Here is a 19,214-nt window from a genome sequence, read left to right as displayed (position 1 = left end):
AACCAGAGGGACTTCTGAAGATTTGTGGGTTGAGTTTGGTGGAACACAAATAAACTGAAGTCAGGAGTACCTAAGTTTTCTGGGGAGAAAGTCCATAACTTTTATTAGATTTCCAAAAGTATGTCATTTGCACTATCCTAGTTAATTTTTTTAAAAAGATAAGTATACAGCCCAAATAAAGTAGGGATCTATACAGAGTATTTGTCATTTCCTGATGAAATCTCTCACATACATGCAGATTTCTGCAATGCTTCTAAAGAAACTTTTATTAGATTTTCAAAAGTATAGGTCATTCGCACTATCCTAGTTTATTTTTTTAAAAAGTTAGGTATACAGCCCAAATAAAGTAGGGATCTATACAGATTATTTGTCATTTCTTGATGTAACCTCTCACATACATGCAGATTTCTGTAATGCTTCCAAAGAAACATTTGCCTATCAACAAATCTTGTTGCTCATACCTTTACAAATTACTCAAAAATTCATTTCTCACCATTTCTAATACTACCACCCTCCAGGCACTGTCAATGTTTTATTTGGATTAAAAATCTGTTTTTCTTGACAATCTAGAACTTATTCTCAACAAAGCAACCAGAATAAACTCAAAATGTTAATAACTCAGAGCACATGATTCTTCTCCTCAAAACCGTAAAACAGGATTCCCATCTCACTTATAGTAAAAAAACAAAACAAAAAATCCATGTCGTTACGATCATCTATAAAATCTTAACAGGCTGCCTGTTAATTTTCTGACCTCACCTCCTACAACTGCCTACTCCTCACTCACTGCTCCAGCCATACTGGTCTCCTTGCTGTTCTTTAGCACATTAGGCATGTTCCTGCCTCAGGACATTTACATCTGTTGTTCCTTATGGTTAAAAGGCACTTGCCCCATTATCCTACATGGATCACTACCTTACTCTTTCAGAGCTTTGTTTAAATATGTCACTTTCTTAGGCAGCCTTCTCTATCCTATATAAAAGAAAACTCAATGGACTCCCTACTACTCCTTATCACCTTCCCTGCTTTATTTCTCTCCATAGCATTTATTACTATCTAACATACTATATATTTTCGCATGTCTGTCCTTCCCACTCCCCATCCTCATTAGTTCTTATATTCTAACAAGGCTGATGGTTTGTTTTGTTTAGTGCTATATGTCCCTAGTAGCTACGATAGTGCTTGATACACAATAGGTACTTGAGAAATTATTCACCAACAAGACTGCCTACCGTATTAAAATTAAACACTACTTAGATCTCAACATCAAAGACCTTCTGTAAACCAACTCCCACTAATCCCCGTTACAATATTATCCTGTACTCCTCCTTCACACATCAAACCAGAATACTCAGCTTTTTCCTGAAAGCACTATGCCAGGGGTGGCAAACTCAAATGCCTTCATCAATCAGAGGTACCATAAAGGAGTTAAATAGGCAGGGTATAAAGCAACAGGTGCTAGAAGGGGCTAGAAAAAACATAGCCACCTAAAGGAATTTAAACCCAGTTGTGAGTGATTACAATAAATTCCGTGTTATGATGTGGAAACAGACTTCATCTAATATGAACAGAGGTCTGGGAGGCTTTCCAGAAAACGTACTGGAAAGTGTGGCACTTTAAGTTAAAACATGAGTAGAAGCAAGGGCCAAACTGTGGAGTGGTTATAAATCAAATTTAAATATTTAGACTTCATTCAAAGGCAATGGAAAGGCACAGAAAGACTTTAATAGGAAAACATGATCATGCTTGGCAAAGATCACACTGTCTGAAGTGTGGTCACCAGATTAGAATAATCCTTTAGTGGTGCAGCACTAGGGTGGGAAGATTAAGGATACTGTGGTTGTGCAGGCAATGGGTGCTGGCTGCTTAGATGAGGGTGAAAGCAATATGGAGGAGGTAGAAAAGTATATGGAGTCTAACAATACAGAAGTAAAAACAACATAATGGGGAGTGAGGTTGAGGGGGAGCACTGCCAATGCCCATCTTCAATTTGTATGTATGCGTAAGTCTTACCCAAGACTCACACGTTATGTTCTGCAAAGAACCTTTACTTCTGCTCATTCCAGGTAGAAAGTAATTGTTACTCTTCTAATTCCCAGAGTACTTTGCCTTTTATGAACCTAATTTCTGTCTCAAAGTTTCATGAGTACAAGGAACCGATCTTATTTAACTTTGGACTTTTTTTTTTTTTTTTTTTTTAATTTTTTTTTTTCAACGTTTATTTATTTTTGGGACAGAGAGAGACAGAGCATGAACGGGGCAGGGGCAGAGAGAGAGGGAGACACAGAATCGGAAACAGACTCCAGGCTCTGAGCCATCAGCCCAGAGCCTGACGCGGGGCTCGAACTCACGAACCGCGAGATCGTGACCTGGCTGAAGTCGGACGCTTAACCGACTGCGCCACCCAGGCGCCCCAACTTTGGACTTTTCATTGCCAAGCACATAGTAGGGGCTCACATTAATTTGCTCATGGGTTATGATTACACCGAATACAACTGTGTAGCAGAAAGTTAGATCTCAAGAGGTATGACACTGTCACAGAACTTCAGCCTTAGTCCCTTTAGCAGCAGTCTACTTCTGAGTTGCTACAGAATTAAGTGAGAAAACACATGTGGGAAATGCACTGTATATAGGTATACTGGTATACCTATAAATTTGATCTGAAGAATAGCCTCATGTAGGCAGGTCCACAATGCCATAACTGAAACTGTTGGGAGCCAGATATGTTTGGGGATTCAGATTTTAGAAAGGTAATGCCAAAAAATTATGGTCAAGTCAGGTTTGCTGTCAAATTCTTACAAACTGGAAATAAGGGATTTTGAACCTACCATAAGTACTCGGCTATATATAAAATAATTGAAAACTCAGGGCAAGAGGAGAGCCAGTACTACAGAAAATCAGATACCTAAAGCTCAAAGAGATTTTGACCCTACAAGACCTATTGTGTTGTTGAAGACAAAGTGACAGAGGAGAACTGAGATGAAGTGCTGTCTACAGAATTTTACTTCATTGTGTGAAATTTTGGGAAGAGGAAGAGGGAAATGGTTCTAATTTCCTATAAGGGGGAATTTTCATAAAGGATAGAGAGCAGAAAAACGTGCAAAACCAAGTTCCTTAATACTTAGCAGCCAAGGAAGTGAAGTAAGTTCCAAATTTAGTTTCAGATTTAAAATTCAACATAGAATGAAAAATTTGCTACCTCTAGGTTTGACTTCACTATAATTGTTTGGCCAATCATCTTTCCTCTCCTCCCTCCACCCAATGCATTATTAAATAAAACCAAACTCGGGGCGCCTGGGTGGCGCAGTCGGTTAAGCGTCCGACTTCAGCCAGGTCACGATCTCGCGGTCCGTGAGTTCGAGCCCCGCGTCGGGCTCTGGGCCGATGGCTCAGAGCCTGGAGCCTGTTTCTGATTCTGTGTCTCCCTCTCTCTCTGCCCCTCCCCCGTTCATGCTCTGTCTCTCTCTGTCCCAAAAATAAATAAACGTTGAAATAAAACCAAAGTCACTCAACCTATTTTTCTTAACATACAGGGCTGTCCAATGATGATCAAGTCTTCTCAAGCAGATAGCAAGCTCAGTATTATTGGGGGGGGGGGGGGGGGGCGACGGTAGGTCCTGTCAAAGGACTTTCGGAATAGGCTGTAATAGAGGTCTTCAAGGAAATTACCAAGGAACTTCTAAAATAGTACACATTCTCAATTCACATTACAGCATCCTATGGAATGAGCACTTTTTAAAAAGTCTTATCACTGGGTTTTATTTCAACAACTGTTTATTCTGACTTTACATTAATCAGTGATTTCTGTCACTGCTGAATGGCATTTGAGAGAATAAAAGTGAGCATTTTTGGTCTTTTCACAAAATGCATGCAAGACAGATTAATTACATAGAACAGGGACACAAATTAGAGCTCGACTTTAAAAAATCACCTTATGAACGTCAGGATTAGAATGACACAAGAGGATGGAAACCAGTATTTTCTACAAATCTAACTGACTTGCACAAAAAGAAGTCCGAAACAAAGTTTATGTCAATGATTAAATGATCCTGAACTGAAAACGAGGGCTTTATATAAAGTTGGTCTTTATTCTCAGTATAGAATGCAGAAGCTCTTACCATAACCCTACTTTGTGAATTTCATACCGAATCAACAATTTCTCTTAAAAAAACCTGGCATGTAAGTATCCAAGACAGAATGTTAATGTCCCATTTAATTGATTTAAAGTTTATTTATTTTGAGAGACAGATGTAGGGGGAGAGCATGAGTGGCGGAGGGGCAGAGAGAGAGAATCCCAAGCAGGCTCTGCACTATCAGTGCAGAGCCCAATGCAGGGGCTTGAGCCCATGAAACAAGATATTATGACCTGAGCCAAAATCAAGAACCAAACGCTTAACCACCTGAGTCACCCAGGCTCCCCTATTTAATTTAAATCCTATAAACGAGGGGCACCTGGGTGACTCAGTCGGTTGCGTGTTCGACTTTGGCTCAGGTCATGATCTCTTGGTTGGGGAGTTTGAGCCCCATGTCCGGCTCTGTGCTGACAGCTCAGAGCCTTGAGCCTGTTTCCGATTCTGTGTCTCCCTTTGTCTCTGCCGCTCCCCTGCTCATGCTCTGTCTCTCTCTCAAAAATAAACATTAAAAAAAAAATTCCTGTAAACCAGATTTTATTTTTTTTATTTTTTTAATTTTTTTCAACATTTATTTATTTTTGGGACAGAGAGAGACAGAGCATGAATGGGGGAGGGGCAGAGAGAGAGAGGGAGACACAGAATCGGAAACAGGCTCCAGGCTCTGAGCCATCAGCCCAGAGCCTGACGCGGGGCTCAAACTCACGAACCGCAAGATCGTGACCTGGCTGAAGTCGGACACTTAACCGACTGCGCCACCCAGGCGCCCCTGTAAACCAGATTTTAAAAGAGGATAAAATATGTACCTCACTTAGGCAAGACTAAATTCTGAAATTAGAGAAAAATTAATTGTACTCTGAGATTTAATGTTGCCATTTTGCGAGACTAAAACCAAACAAATTTAGGTCCAGGCAAAAACATAGTTAAACAAAATTTCCCTGAACATTACCATGCTGTAGAGACAATAAATATTTTATATCTGGGATAAATCCTGCCAGCATACATTTCTGCTTAACAAAAGATCAAGTTTTTTACAATTAAAAAAGATACTTACTTGCTGTGACAGTGCAACAGTAAGTCAATAATGAATGTCTGCCAAGCCTTTTCTTTACTAAGAGCATCTAAGGCTGTCGGAATCAAGGCAAAACATAATGTCATCACTTCCAATGCTTCACAGCAAACCTGTTCATCCTCCAAGTCTGGCTCATTGCCTGCATTGGTCTGTAAAATTATGGTCAGAGGCAAATTACCTAGAGATGCACTTAAGAAAAATCTCATACAACTTCAAGATAGTGCTTAAAACTTACCGACTCACTTAAACCATTTGGCCTCAGTCTCTTTACCTGCAATTTGAGACCAGTTTAGAATAGTATGGAAATGACTACAATAGACAATGAAGTCTAATTCCAGTATTTTTCTACATCCCAAGGAGGGAGTATTTTTCTACATCATCCAAGGAGGACACTGAGAATACCACCTGCCTTTTTGTCCTTCAGGCTTCTCAGGACCTTCTGAATAATCATTCCTTTCTCAAGAACCACTCTAGCACTGCAGAGTTAGGAACTTAGGACTAGTTCCAAAGCGTAGTGTACGTATAGTGCCGTTTTATTTGAAAGCCACTGTCTTGGCCAATCATTCAGGAAGGTTTTACAATCTAAAATATGCTTCGGTAGGTAGTTATTAAATTCTAATCTATCAAAAAGTAGTAATTACACTACATGCCTAAAATAGAATAAACATTCAAATACTAGCCCACGCACTGTACCAGACAGATGCTATAGGACTCCAACATATATCCTGGGAAAAACAGGGTTATATTGGCCATAACAAGGAAGCTCTACCGAGCTGCGAAGGTCCTACAGTTTAATTTCCTCTTCTAAATATGCATAGTGGTTATCAAAGGCAAGGTACATAGGACAGGAAATCAAAGAGTCAAACACAGACTTGCCTCTGTAAACAATTTGCTTAATTTAATCTAAGGGAAGGTCAGACATGATACCTAAATTGGCTGACACTTTCTACTTTTGACGGCTTTAAGAGAATCAAAAATATTTAAGCACCAGGATACCACAGCTGACAGTTACCTAAACAAATATTTAGGACAGAAACATTAGGACAGAAAGATGAAAGAAGAATGGAGAGAATGGGAAAAAACACATTCAACACAAGATTATTATAGCTCACCTTAGTGAGAAGTAGAAAAGGTTTCTTATTTTAAAAAAGCAGCCTCATGGCAGGATTCTGAAGTACGTTATTTCAAAAGTAAAATTTTACTGTATTCTCATCTTACCTATAGCTACCCTCTAATTTTCAGCCATTAAGATGCAAATGATTGCATTTTTAAAGGTAGCAGATGTAATAATTTGGGCCTCGTGCACAATTAAACAACACTTATTTAAAAGGAAAACATTTTTGAGATAATTCTTACCTTCTCATAAATTTTAGTGATTTCCTCATTTGGGCTAAATACTAGCTGTAGGGCCCCACACCCTGATGCCCAGATAATTTTCTGAATAGCTCTAATTACACAAATATCAGGCATATATCTTGAAGCCTGCAAGACAATAAATAATAAAAAAACTGTTTGATAGAGTATTAAAGTAAGATATTAACAAGAAAAAAAATGCTTCTCCTTATAAAGGAGATAGGAATGGCTATAAAGCAGTACTATTATTTTTAGGTTCCCAAATTGCTTTTATCCTTTCCTTCCCCCCCCCCCCCCCCCAATTTAACAGCAATATGAGAAATTATCTGGCCCTATACTACTTTCAGAAGAATCTTAAAATGACTACAAAGATGACCCACATCATTATACTCCTCGTTTTTTTAACCCATGAAAAATGAAAACCAAGTCCACACAAACACCTGTATAGAATAGTCACAGCAGCTTTACTCACAGCCAGAACAGGGAAATTATCCAAAAGTCCCTCGCCAAGTGTACGAATGTGGAATACTCACAATGGGATACTACTCACAGCAGTAAAGAGGAATGGACTAATCAATGGTCCACACAGCACAGACAATTCTCAATGTCATTATGCGGAGTGGAAGAAGCCAGACATGAAAGAACACACACTGCACAAAATTCTAGAAAATGAAAACTATTCTATACTGACAAAAGATGACTGGTTACCTGGGGTTAAGGAGTAGAGGGAAGAAGGACTGCAAAGGGGCATACAGAGCAATGGAAATGATGGTGGACTTAAACATACATGCATTTGTCAAAATTGAATTACATACTTTAAGGATGCTGTTTATTGCACATGAAGAGGATTCTAACTGGAAAGTACTAACATTGATATTAGATAAAATTCATATTACGGGAACTCTAGAGTGAGACAGTGACTAAAGTGGGCCTAGGAAAACTGAGCCCTAAATTGTGATAAGGGTTATTTCTTAAACAGAGGGTCAAAACTGGGAAGAAACAAACCTTGCAGGATTTCAGAGCTTAAAAACTTTAATACTAACCTCATCAGATATTTGCTGAGCAAGACGAATTGACACATTTCTAAGCATGCATTCAGATGATGGATTAGGAATGCTCTGAAGGGCACTTTGTAGCACCACAGCTTGATCATGAGTAACTTGGTTGACCTGAAAAAAACAGAACCATTTTACCTGGGAAGTAAGTTGTGCAGAGCTCCCACCCATCACCACTCCCTCAAGATGACCCCCCTTCCATATATACATACACACTGGAGAACCACAGGGATTTACACAAAAAGTCCATCTTGCAAACAATGTGGGCTTCCACTTTTTCTTGTGCTTAGTGCTACATGTCCCTCTGCAAACGCCCATTCTAGCTCAATTCAACTTGTATCTCTACATCTGGGCTCAGTGTAACTTGTAGAGGTAAGTGATAAACTGAAGTGATGGTTCCACAACCCTATCTAGAGGCTCAATAAATTACTCCATGTCTCTTACGTGCATGCTCCTGGGAGACCCTGCTCCCATTTCCCCTGGTCATCATTTATCTTCTTTGAAAAGGAGAAACATTAAGGAATTTTCGTAACAGAATAAAATTACCAATGTATGAAAGGTACCACTGTTCTATTTAATAGTATAACCAAGTTTTTAAACCTATAAAAAAACCTCGTACTTATTAGCCAGGCCATTCTGACTGCCTTTCAAGTTAACTCCTTTTCTCTATGTTGTAGGAAATACTTAGTATTTAAGACATGTCTGTTTTACTAAGTTTGCCTTTATCTCTTTAATAAACTGTGTGTTCCTTGAGATTAGAGACTATTATTTATAAACCTTTGTATCTACAGTGGCATATTTTCTGAATAAATATTGGAGAAAAGTGAAAGAGGAAAGCATGTAATCACTTTCTGCGTACTTCATAAGCACCTGTGTGTGAAGGACCATGGTTTGAATCTGTTTATCTTGATATAGAAGCACTATTTTTTATCCCAACCAACATGGGACCCTAAAAACCAATATAAACTTAGGCCATTTGTTTTTCTTTACTGTTTTAATGTAAAACTTCTTACATATACAAGAGGGGAGAGAACAGTATTATAAACTCTCACATACTCACAGCCCAGCTTCGATAATTATGAAAGAAGGACCAAGAGTGTTTTATCTAGCCACTCCCTCTCACTTTCCAATCCCTCCAACACCAGAATTATTTTGAAGCAAATCCTGGATATCATATAGTTTCATCTGTAATATATCAGCAATTATTTTTTTAAATGCTTATTTTGAGAGAGAATGAGTAGGGGAGGGGCAGAGAGAGAGGGAGAGAGAATCCCAAGCACACTCCATGCTCAGCACAGAGCCCAACACCAGGCTGGATTTCATGAACCATGAGATCATGACCTGAGCCAAAGTCAAGAGTCAGAGGCTCAAGGGTCTGAGCTACCCAGGTGCTCCTCAGCAATTATTAAAAACAAAAAGGGAGGGCACTTCCTTTAAAACATAACCACAATATCATTATCACACCTAAAACAATTATAAATGCTATTTTCATGATATATATTATTCAGTATCACAGATTTATCATATTACTGATCTAATCAACATTCCAATTCCCTGATTAAGACCTAAGCCATTTACAAAAGAGAGAATCTATATTCCTGAAGCTTTTATCTTCTTTGGCCACTTATGATGAATACAGAAAACCTCAAATTTTAGTCAGAATGAAGTGGAGCAAGGATACCACCAAGGAAAGACAGATTAAGAATAAGCTCAGACCTGAAGGTTAAGCTTATCAAGATGGGAAGAAAGGCTGGCCACAGGCTAAGCCAATTACAATTTTCTTATTACCAAATGTATCTTCATATATCTGCTAGCTACAAATTAATAAGAGATTCATATGCAGTTTTTATCAGGTTTAAAATAGCTGAAAGTCAAAAAAAAGTTTAAAGGGACAGGGAGGAATTGTCCTCTTAAAATTAGAGGATAGTCAGTAAAAAGCACTTTCACTTTCAATACAAATATCATTTAATAGAAGAAAACCTTTAAAATAGGGTACCACTGGAAAGGAACTTGAAACATTCTGAATCACCTCTGAACTCAAACTTTAAAAATTACTATTACTATTACTATAAATAAGACATTTTTAAAAAGTCTATTACCGATGTCATGGGATTCACGCCTTCTACACCTGGCTGACAAGCTTCTGCCACAGCTCGAACGTGGCCATAGCCAATGGCAGTTAGCAACAGTTTGGCTATTTTAAGAGCATTGAGGTAAGCACCCCTTCGAGTTTCCATATCTGCATTTGGTAGGAAGTTATTTCTGGTTAGCATGCTCAGGACAAGGGGTAGGCCACCACTTTTTAAGAAGTGAAACTGAAAATCAGAGGAATCATCAGCCAGAGGTGCACCAGCAGGCATTAACAAGGCATAGACTACCTGGAAAAAGAAAAGAACTGTATTAAAAGGGTTTAAAAAGATATTTTCCCTATCATCATTGTGAAGAAATTCTTGACCATTCGAAAAAATTTTCATTATAAATTTTATCCACGTTCTTCACAATACCATGTAAAAGGTCAAGTTCAAAGAACATGAAGTAAATTCAAAAGGGAAAAAACTAACCTCTGTTAGGTATAGCACTTGTGAGGCTGAAGGACCAAAGAAAAGCGAGTCAAGAGATGGACTAAGGCTGCTTTCTCCAAGTTTGGCATGGTCTAAACAAATAGCTCTTAATTTTTCTATTGTTGTGCTATCTGTAAGAAAACAGGAGATATAGTCTAAAAACATAATTCATGCATTCATAGTACTTCACTTTTGATATTTTGAAGACTACTTTAATATGGCATAACAATCAATTCATTGAATTACAGACTCATACTTCTCAAGAAATAGCCAGATCTGGATTAAAAAATAAGAATAAACATTACAATGAACCAGGACTCTCTAATCAGTCAACCCAAACATGAGGCAGTCTCCACTAAAAGATCTCAAATCAACATGCCTCTTCAGCCAGTGGAAACCTAAAAAATACAGTACACTTCAAAAGGAAGTAATTCTTATTGAAAAGAACAAGATAAAAAATGAGAAGCCCTTCCTTCCAACTTCTCTATTATTAACCTTTATGACACTATGCGCTAACTAGTTTATTTTCCTGAAAGGGGCCTAGTGGTTACCTTAGAAACTGAACTTTAACAGGAAAGATGGGAAGAAAAAAAAAGGAACATAGGGACCCTCCACCTAACACAACTTCACCTTTATGAAAAGAGGCAAAAAGCAAAAATAGCACTCAGTGTTTATTCTGCAGAGAACTGTTAAAGAGGCAGCACACAGCCCTGAGCAGCGAGAGTGGCCACGCCAAGCTCCTTCCCTGGGAACTACACTCAGCATCTCAGCATCAAGCCGCCAGAGCTTCGAGCTGCCTCTGTGAGTGAGCATCTATGCTCTTTCTTAATTTGTGCATCTGTTAAGATGTGCCCTTAGGTATCAGAAAAGCCTAAGAGGTTAACTGGAAACACTAAAAAATTTTTCCACATAAATGGTAAATGCCTCTTTGCTTTATACCAGTTTTGGCTTATAAAAGGTTTCATAGGAACACTCTACTTTGGAGTAGCAGGAGAAACCTGTAGTGATTAATGTTCACCTCAAAGCAAGCACAGCTTTTTTTTTTTTCCCTTCATGGTATTAAAATACAAGTTTCTTTTAAGTCATAGTGAAAAGACAGTTAAAAAAAAAAAAATCCCATGATACAATTTGGCATTAGCTACCAAACATTCACACTTAAGAATAGTCCATCAACTTTAGAAAGTACTTTACTGTTTGCAAATTTTTATATAAATTCTAGTGAATATACAGTGTAATATTGGTTTCAAGAGCAGAATTTAGTGATTTATCACTTACATACAACATCCAGTGCTCATCCCAACAAGTGTCCATCTTAATGCCCATCACCCATTGAGCCCACCCCTCACCCACCTCCCTCCATCAACAGTTTGTTCTATCATTAAGAGTCTCTTACGGTTTGCTAAGAAGTACTCTGTTGATCAAATTATCTCCCAAGTAATTAAATGTGCTATGATTAAAACACCACTTGGTAAGATTGCTTTAAAAAAATTAAAAGCTTTTTTGAAGAATAAAGATATACTACTATAATTTCCATAGGCTAGAAATAAATATCTTAGTAAAAAAAAAAATCTTCAGTTTGTTTTACAACTGATGGTTTTCCCTTTTCTGAAGAGATACTGACATATAATGTAACTAAAATATTAACTTATCATCAAACATCTGTGAATAGCTTCTCAGGTCATTAAATAGTCATCCCCTGTATTATTTTTAAAGATTTATTTAAAAAAAATATTATTTAGTTATTTGGTGACAGAGCGAGCAAGCAAGCGTGAGCAGGGAAGGGAGAGAGAGAGGGAGAGGGAGGGAGAGAGGGAGAGAGGGAGGGGGGGGAGGGGGAGGGAGAGGGAGAGGGAATCCCAAGAAGGCTCTGCATTGTTAGTGCAGAGCCCGATGCAGGGCTCGAACCCACAAACTGTGAGATCATGACCTGAGCCGAGATCGGGAGTTGGAAGCTTAACTGACTGAGCCACCCAGGTGCCCCTTCCCCTGTATTATTTTAATTGGTGAGTAAAATGACATTGTGTCATTTTACCAGTTGCATATTATTAGGCATTTAGGTTGTTTCCAATACATATTTTTTTAAACACTCAAGATCCTAGCAGCTAAATCTTGCAATTATTTATTTCATCAGGAAAAAATCCTGCAAGCAGAATCACCAACGTCCAAGACCTCTGCATATATCATCAAATTGCTTTCTAAAAAACAAATTCATATGCTGTATGAGAATGTCTTGCTTGGTTTAAAAATATTGAGTGAAGGATGAAGGCAAAAGGGAGTAGGAGGAAAAACAAGCTAAGAAAAAGCAGTGAATACTAAGCAAATCATTTAATGTTGCATTATGTTATTCACCTGTGCTATGTAAACCAAATGATCATTAGTGGCTATTCCAACTATAGCATTCTTCAATCTAAATGATCTCAGATGCCCAATGATATGCAAAGCTCATTTCACACAACATGGAAAACGGAGGAAAATTTAAACCATCCACAATCTTGTCATCCAGATATAGTTAAGAGTTTAGTTTATTCCCTTGTCTTTCAAAAAGATACCTAAACCTAATCAATTATATGTTGCAGTGGATTATTAAAATGTATAGAAAACGCACAGTAACACAGAGTTATAACAGTATAAATGCCAACCGCCTGCATGTGAAACCTAGAAGTGTCGTTTAAGCTACGTGTCCCTAGTCTAGTAACTTAATAGCTGGGTCTCGGTTTCCTCATCTTTACAATATAGATTAAAAATAGTTAATAGCTTCATAGGGATGTTGTGAGGCTTCAATGAGCTAATAAATATGAAGTGCTTATAATGGATTCTGACGTATTTTAAGATATTAATTAGACCAAACTAGTGGGAAAAAGGAAGCACTGAATAGGAAAAGCAACTCATTGTGCTTGGTAAAGCTGTATACATTTTAACCACCTAGTATGAAGGAAGAATCTGTTTTCCTGGTGCATGTAGGGAAAGGACACAGGAACTCCTGAGTACAGTCTAAATTACAAGAGATTAAATTACCTACACAGAGAAGACTGGACAACATTCTAAGTTTAACAGCAACCCATACCGGAGGCACCGGACTTCAGGCAGATTCAGAATGAATGAAGAGAGGTAAAGTTGATGGCTTGGAAAAAAGCTACTAATTCCATCTTGGTGTTCTCCCCCTTTAAAATATATGCAGCAAGTGTGTACAAACACTAAATGATTATCTGCTTCCTTTCTTGAAGGAGAGCACGTGCACAAGCAGGTGTGTATGTGCATGTAGCAACCATAGTCACAGTGAGTTTAACATTTTGTTGAATACTCATTTAGTATCAGTCATTAGGCAATAGGTTTTCCATATGCCACTCATATAATCCCTGTAATCCCATGAAATAGTTATTAGCCCAGTTACATAAATAAGGAAGTTTTGAAAGACAAAGAAAACATGTTGAAGGCATGGAATAGCAACTTGAATCAGAACTTGAACGCAAGTCCATCTGTGTCCAAAGCCTGATTTGTCTACTGTAATATGAATATGAAAAGGTCTACTGGCCTTTTCAAATTTAGGTACTATACTTTGAAATATGAAAAAAGCACTCTTGCTTGAACTTCTGGCAAGAGCTCACTCTATGTGGTGGCATTATGCGCAAATCAGGAGATTGGAGATTCTAAGGTGTTTTCAAGTACGCTGTGAAGGAGGACTCTGCATACATAAAGCAACAGTAACTGTTACTCAAACACTAGTAAATAAGACAATACAAATCCTAAATAATACAACAGGTAAGGGTTAAGGATTAAATTAAATGGTTGAGAGAAGCTTTAGATAAGAACCTAAATACTTGAACTGATTCTGTCCCATAGGAGTCAGAAAAGAAGACGGGAAATGTCAACATGATGTTTGCTTTAGAAAAAGGAGATAATGGTAACACAAAGCAGTTTTAAAAATTACCTGGGACAATTATTGAACTGTTTTTATCAGCAATGAATCCACAAACCACACCACAAAGAGAATGATTACAAAATATACAATATCAAAAGGACATACAAATAGGAGATGAAGAAACATTAGAAAGATATGAACAAATCATTGAAGGTATAGAGGAGATGGGAGACAGATAATCTGGCTTCGATGAACCAGGAAGCACTTGTGAGGGGAAGAGGGAGGGGAAGAGGGTACTTAGTAAGTTAATGCCCCCACTGAATCCTAGAAAAGCTAAGAATGTGAAAACAATAGGTAGTTGGGAAAGTACCAAACAAAAGTTGCTGAAGTCTGCATACATAAGCCATGCCCCAACCCAACAACAAATTGATGAAAATGGGAAGAAAACAGCTTGGAAATGTAGAGACAGATACAAATATGAAATGGCGAGAGACCAAGAAGCTGGAGTAGGACCAGTATGAACCCGTGTTTTTTCCTAATAGAGACAGACACAGAAACTGACAGAGATGTGCATTAACTTCCTCAATTTAATGAAAAGGCCTAGAAACAAGATACCCCAGTATTGAACACAATTTAGTTCTCAGATTTTGTTCCTAAATATCCTCCATCATCACTGAAAGGAGAAATGGCTGACTACAGGGCTAGGATAAAGTACTAGATGAGCTGCAAACATCTTTTACCAGAAAGTAATAACATACTGAAATAATGATGAGGCTATAGAACAAGGCATTAGGTCCATCCACTGACCACATCTGGGACAACTGCACATCAAAATCAGTTATGATTAAAACAGCTATAACCCAACAGGGTTATATAAACATATAAAACACAACAAATGGGGTTCTACTTTGCCAACCAATAAACGAAGAAAGAAAGATCAAGTAAAACAAAATCACCATGTTGTAACCATCACAGGAAGAACGGATTCAGGCAATCATCACAAAGAATGGTGAAACGAGTCAAAGTTTGATGAGGAAAAAGTTACAGGGTCTCAAAACATCTCTCCAAAAAAGGGAAAAATAACTTTACATTGGAGAAACCTGACAGGTATCAATTAAGTGATCTTGGATAATGTCACCAATAAAGGACAAATGGACATGTGCCTCCTGATAGAATGCTCTTAGAAAGACAGAGCATCACATAAGTGGTACTCTGACAAAATGTACAACCTGTATATAACCATCAGTAAACAGACAAAACCCCAAACAGACACATTCAACACCACTACTGATCCATGCTTTTCAAAACCGTCTAAGTCATAAAAGACAAAGACTGAGAAACTGCTCCAGATTAAAGATACCAATGAATGATGCAATATAAGAACCTGAATTGGACCCTCAACCAGAAAACACTGTTGTAAGGTTGATTATTGGGAAAATGTGTGTAAGGTCTGTAAATTATAATAAATTATCAGTGCTATATATTTTCTGATTTTGATTAATACTGTGGTAGTATTAAGAGAATGTCGTTCTTAGAAAGCAATACGTATTCAGGGATAAAAAGATACGGTATCTACAACTTGTTCTCCAAAGGAGATCATCAATCTCTGATGCAGATGAGAGAGAGAGATGTAACAACTATAGCAAAATGTTAACTATTGAATCTGGGGAAGGGAAGATTGTACTATTCTTTGTAAGTTTGAAGTTATTTCAATAAGAATAACAGGTTTTTTAAATGCTTATTTATTAAGAAATTTTTTTTCAATGTTCTGAAAGAGAAACAAGAGTATGAGTGGGAGAGGGGCAGAGGCAGAGAGAGGAGGCAGCACAGAATCGGAAGCAGGCTCCAGGCTCTGAGCTGTCAGCACAGAGCCCGAAGCGGGGCTTGAACTCATGAATGCTGAGACCACGACCTGAGCCAAATTCAGAAGCTTAACCGACTGAGCCAACCAGGTACCCCTTTAATGTTTATTTTTGAGGGGAGGGAGGGGCAAAGATAGAGGGGGACAGAGGATCTGAAGTGGGCTGTGCGTGGACAGCAGAGAACCTAATGCGGGGCTTGAACTCACTAACTGTGATATCGTGACCTGAGCTGAAGTTGGATGCTTAACCAACTGAGCCACCAAGAGGCCCCAGAAAAAAAGTTTTTAATAGGAAAAAGGGACTCTACAAAAAGCAGAGACAAGCAGGGAACAGAATAATGTATCTATCAGTAATAGCTTTCAGGGTAGTTAAGTACAGTCTGTTAAGTTGTAACACTTCTTTCTAAAACCCCAATTAGCTCACATTCAAATGGCAAACAAAAGGGTGTCAGTATGATGTGAAAGGTAAGCTTGCTCATACGTGATTTCTCCCAATGAGCCAGTATAGCAGGAGAAGAAGTGTAACTTTTAAGAACAACCAAAACCAAAACCAAACCCAAACCCAACTAACCAAAAACCCCTTGGCCTGGCAGCTGTGCAGGACGAAGCCCTTTTAACTTTTTAGGAAAATGAAAAGTGAGCACCTTCCCCGGTACACTCCCGGCCTTTCACGACTCTAGGCAGGCTTTACTTTGTTCTGTGCCCACTTTAATGGTAGCTCATCTGTCTCTGAGCTCCACTTCCATCTTTATTATAATCTCAGCACTATCAACTCATCAATTTCTATTGGTCCCATGTCTTTTATGAAGACTCTTGAGGCAGTCTTCAGCCATACTCAACTACCTGGTGGGCTGTTCAAGTTATCTCTGAAGATACTAATTATTTTTACTCGTGCTATTTAAACTCTATGTGACAGGGCTGCCTAGTCTAGGATATTACAGCCCAAGCAGGGTGAGGAAGACATTCATGGGGGAGGCGAGAAAAAAAAATAAGAAAAAATCAAGAAAGGCCCAAGATATAGCAACCTGAGAATAGGGATCCTGCCAGAGAAAGAAACAACCACATACGAGGAGGAGGAAGACGAGGAGGAGGAAAAGCTCTAGAAAATAGTGAAACCTAACAGATTATATAATGCAAATAATAATGGGAACTTATTTTGAGAAGTTACTAGAAGATATGTGGGATGAACTAGTAATAGGTGTACAGAAAATTAAGAAAACGAAAAGGGGAAATCATTAAATCCAGGAACAAAGTTGTCAGTAATCCAGGCAAACTACTTTTCACCAAATGTAAATCTACATTTTAGTGTCCTAGTTAGTGGGGGGCTCGACCACGTGACCCTGAGATCAAGAGTTGCATACTCTCTCAAATGAGCCAGCCAGATGCTCCTTTAGTGTCAATTTTAGATAAGAATTTAAGCAAAAATGGGGAGGATGTGAGAATAAAGTTTTCATCTCCGTAAAAAACTCAGTAGGTACCCAAAATTGACACATACAGGTTAAGAGATTTATAGACAGAATAGCAATATCCACATACAAGAAAAGAGTCGCACGTTAAAGTGGTTGTCTCTAAGGAATAAAAAAGGAGCAGTGCCACAGAAGACACATGGCCCATAGTACAGTGCAGAGGTCAGCACATTTTTTCTGTAAAGAGCCAGATAGTAAATACTTAAGGCTTTGCAGGCCATAGCATGTTGGCCACAACTACTGAGCTCTACGGTTTTAAAACAAAAGCAGCCACAGATAGTATATAAGCGAATGGGCATGGCTGTACACTGATAGAAGTTTGTTTAGAACACTAAAATGTAAATTTCATACAATTTACATAAGCTATAAAATGGTATTCTCTTAATTTTCTCCCCCCACCTATTTAAAAATGTAAAAACCATCCTTGGCTCCTGGGCTGTACAAAAGCAGGCAGTGGGCTGTATTATGCCATTTCCTGACATGGCATTCTATACCACAAAGTATGTTCCATCTAGAAACAGAATTTATTAATATACATTATTGTCCAGCATGTACTTCACGAACATTATACATATAAAAAAAAATTCTTACCTGGAGGCATAAGTTTCATAAGTACTCTTGCTCCATCTCTAAGAGGCGGCATATTTAGGCTGCTACCTAAGTCTGCAACTTGCCAAAGGAAAGAGATGTATCTGGGATGTAGTGACATAATCTAGAATACACAACACAAAATATCGACCTATAAATTATACGTCCCCCAATAAAAGAACCCCCAAATAAATTAATTTCCAGTTTTGTTTATTTCATTTCTACTCTCTAAAAAGGCCTGTCTTACCCATCTTCCCGCCTGTATAAATCCTTCACAATGCAGACTGAATATATTACCCAAGCCATCTTCGGTAATTTCTGTGTGACAGCTCTTTTACTATTTTGTTACATTATTTCTCTCATACCTACAAGTTAGACTCTATACATACAAAAGGCTGTCATGCCTAATAAATTCCTAATTCAATTGTTGTAGGGAGCCAATTCTGACACTGGAGTGGCTGGTTATCACCATAGCCATTAAAATTCTCTTGGGGAGGGGAAGTAAGAGAGGAATCAGGGTTTCTTAACATACGAGATATGTAACTGACTTGAGAAAGATTGTAGACATTTTCCTACAGAAACAGTTGTGAAGAAAGGGTTCGTTTCTGTGGTACAAATACAAAATACAGTGGCAGTTTTCTAAGTTTATACATTCAATAGTTATAATTACGCTGTATAATAGTAAACATATTATTGTATCTAAAGGGAAAAAAATTTTTTTTAAGGTTTACTTAATTTTGAGAGCGCAACCATGAGTGGGAGGAGGAGGGGAGAGAGATCTATTCTGAAGCCGATAGTTCACTATACAGTTCTTTGATATTTTGCTTCATTAAACTAAGCTTCTCAACAAAAAAGAACTATTCTGTATATAGCTAGAGCCCTTGAACAACATGGGTTTAAACTGCACAGGTTCACTTACACACATTTTTTTCCCAAGAAGTACAGTAAATGTTTTCTCTTTATGATTTTCTTAACATTTTCTTTTCTGTAGCTTATTGCAAAAATACAGTATATAATACATACATTCAGTATAAAACAGTGAAAACACAATAAACAATACCTGTAACATACAAAATAACATGTTCATCAACTGTTCATGTTACTGGTAAGGCCTCCAGTCAGCACTAGGCTATGAATATGTGTGTTTTGGGGGAGTTTTTAAGTTATATGTGAATTTTCCACTGCATGGGGGGGCAGGGAGCAGGTGGTTGATACAAGGTCAAACCTTATTTCTTTATTCTCAAAGAACCTCACATAATGCCTTGCATA

The 19,214-nt window shown here is 38.0% G+C and overlaps 1 protein-coding gene across 4 annotated transcripts in view; it reads right to left on the bottom strand.

The window, feature by feature from the left end:
* Nucleotides 1-19,214, bottom strand: part of USP9X (ubiquitin specific peptidase 9 X-linked) — a 96,861-nt gene that overhangs the window by 36,228 nt on the left and 41,419 nt on the right. For 2 of the 4 annotated variants that reach the window (XM_047843207.1, XM_047843209.1), the window contains exons 20-26: nt 17,949-18,069; nt 10,172-10,302; nt 9,710-9,988; nt 7,599-7,724; nt 6,559-6,684; nt 5,751-5,753; nt 5,185-5,351 (exon numbers count right to left, since the gene is read on the bottom strand). In XM_047843207.1, the coding sequence (XP_047699163.1) occupies nt 5,185-5,351; nt 5,751-5,753; nt 6,559-6,684; nt 7,599-7,724; nt 9,710-9,988; nt 10,172-10,302; nt 17,949-18,069 (953 nt within the window). The remainder of the gene's footprint in view (nt 1-5,184; nt 5,352-5,750; nt 5,754-6,558; nt 6,685-7,598; nt 7,725-9,709; nt 9,989-10,171; nt 10,303-17,948; nt 18,070-19,214) is intronic. The other 2 variants (XM_047843208.1, XM_047843210.1) reach the window with 1 other exon arrangement.

Source organism: Prionailurus viverrinus, chromosome X (genome assembly GCF_022837055.1).
Source record: "Prionailurus viverrinus isolate Anna chromosome X, UM_Priviv_1.0, whole genome shotgun sequence".
In the NCBI taxonomy this organism is placed as follows: Eukaryota; Metazoa; Chordata; class Mammalia; order Carnivora; family Felidae; genus Prionailurus; species Prionailurus viverrinus.
Note: the sequence above shows the minus strand (reverse complement) of the source record. Positions and strands in the feature narration are given on the sequence as shown.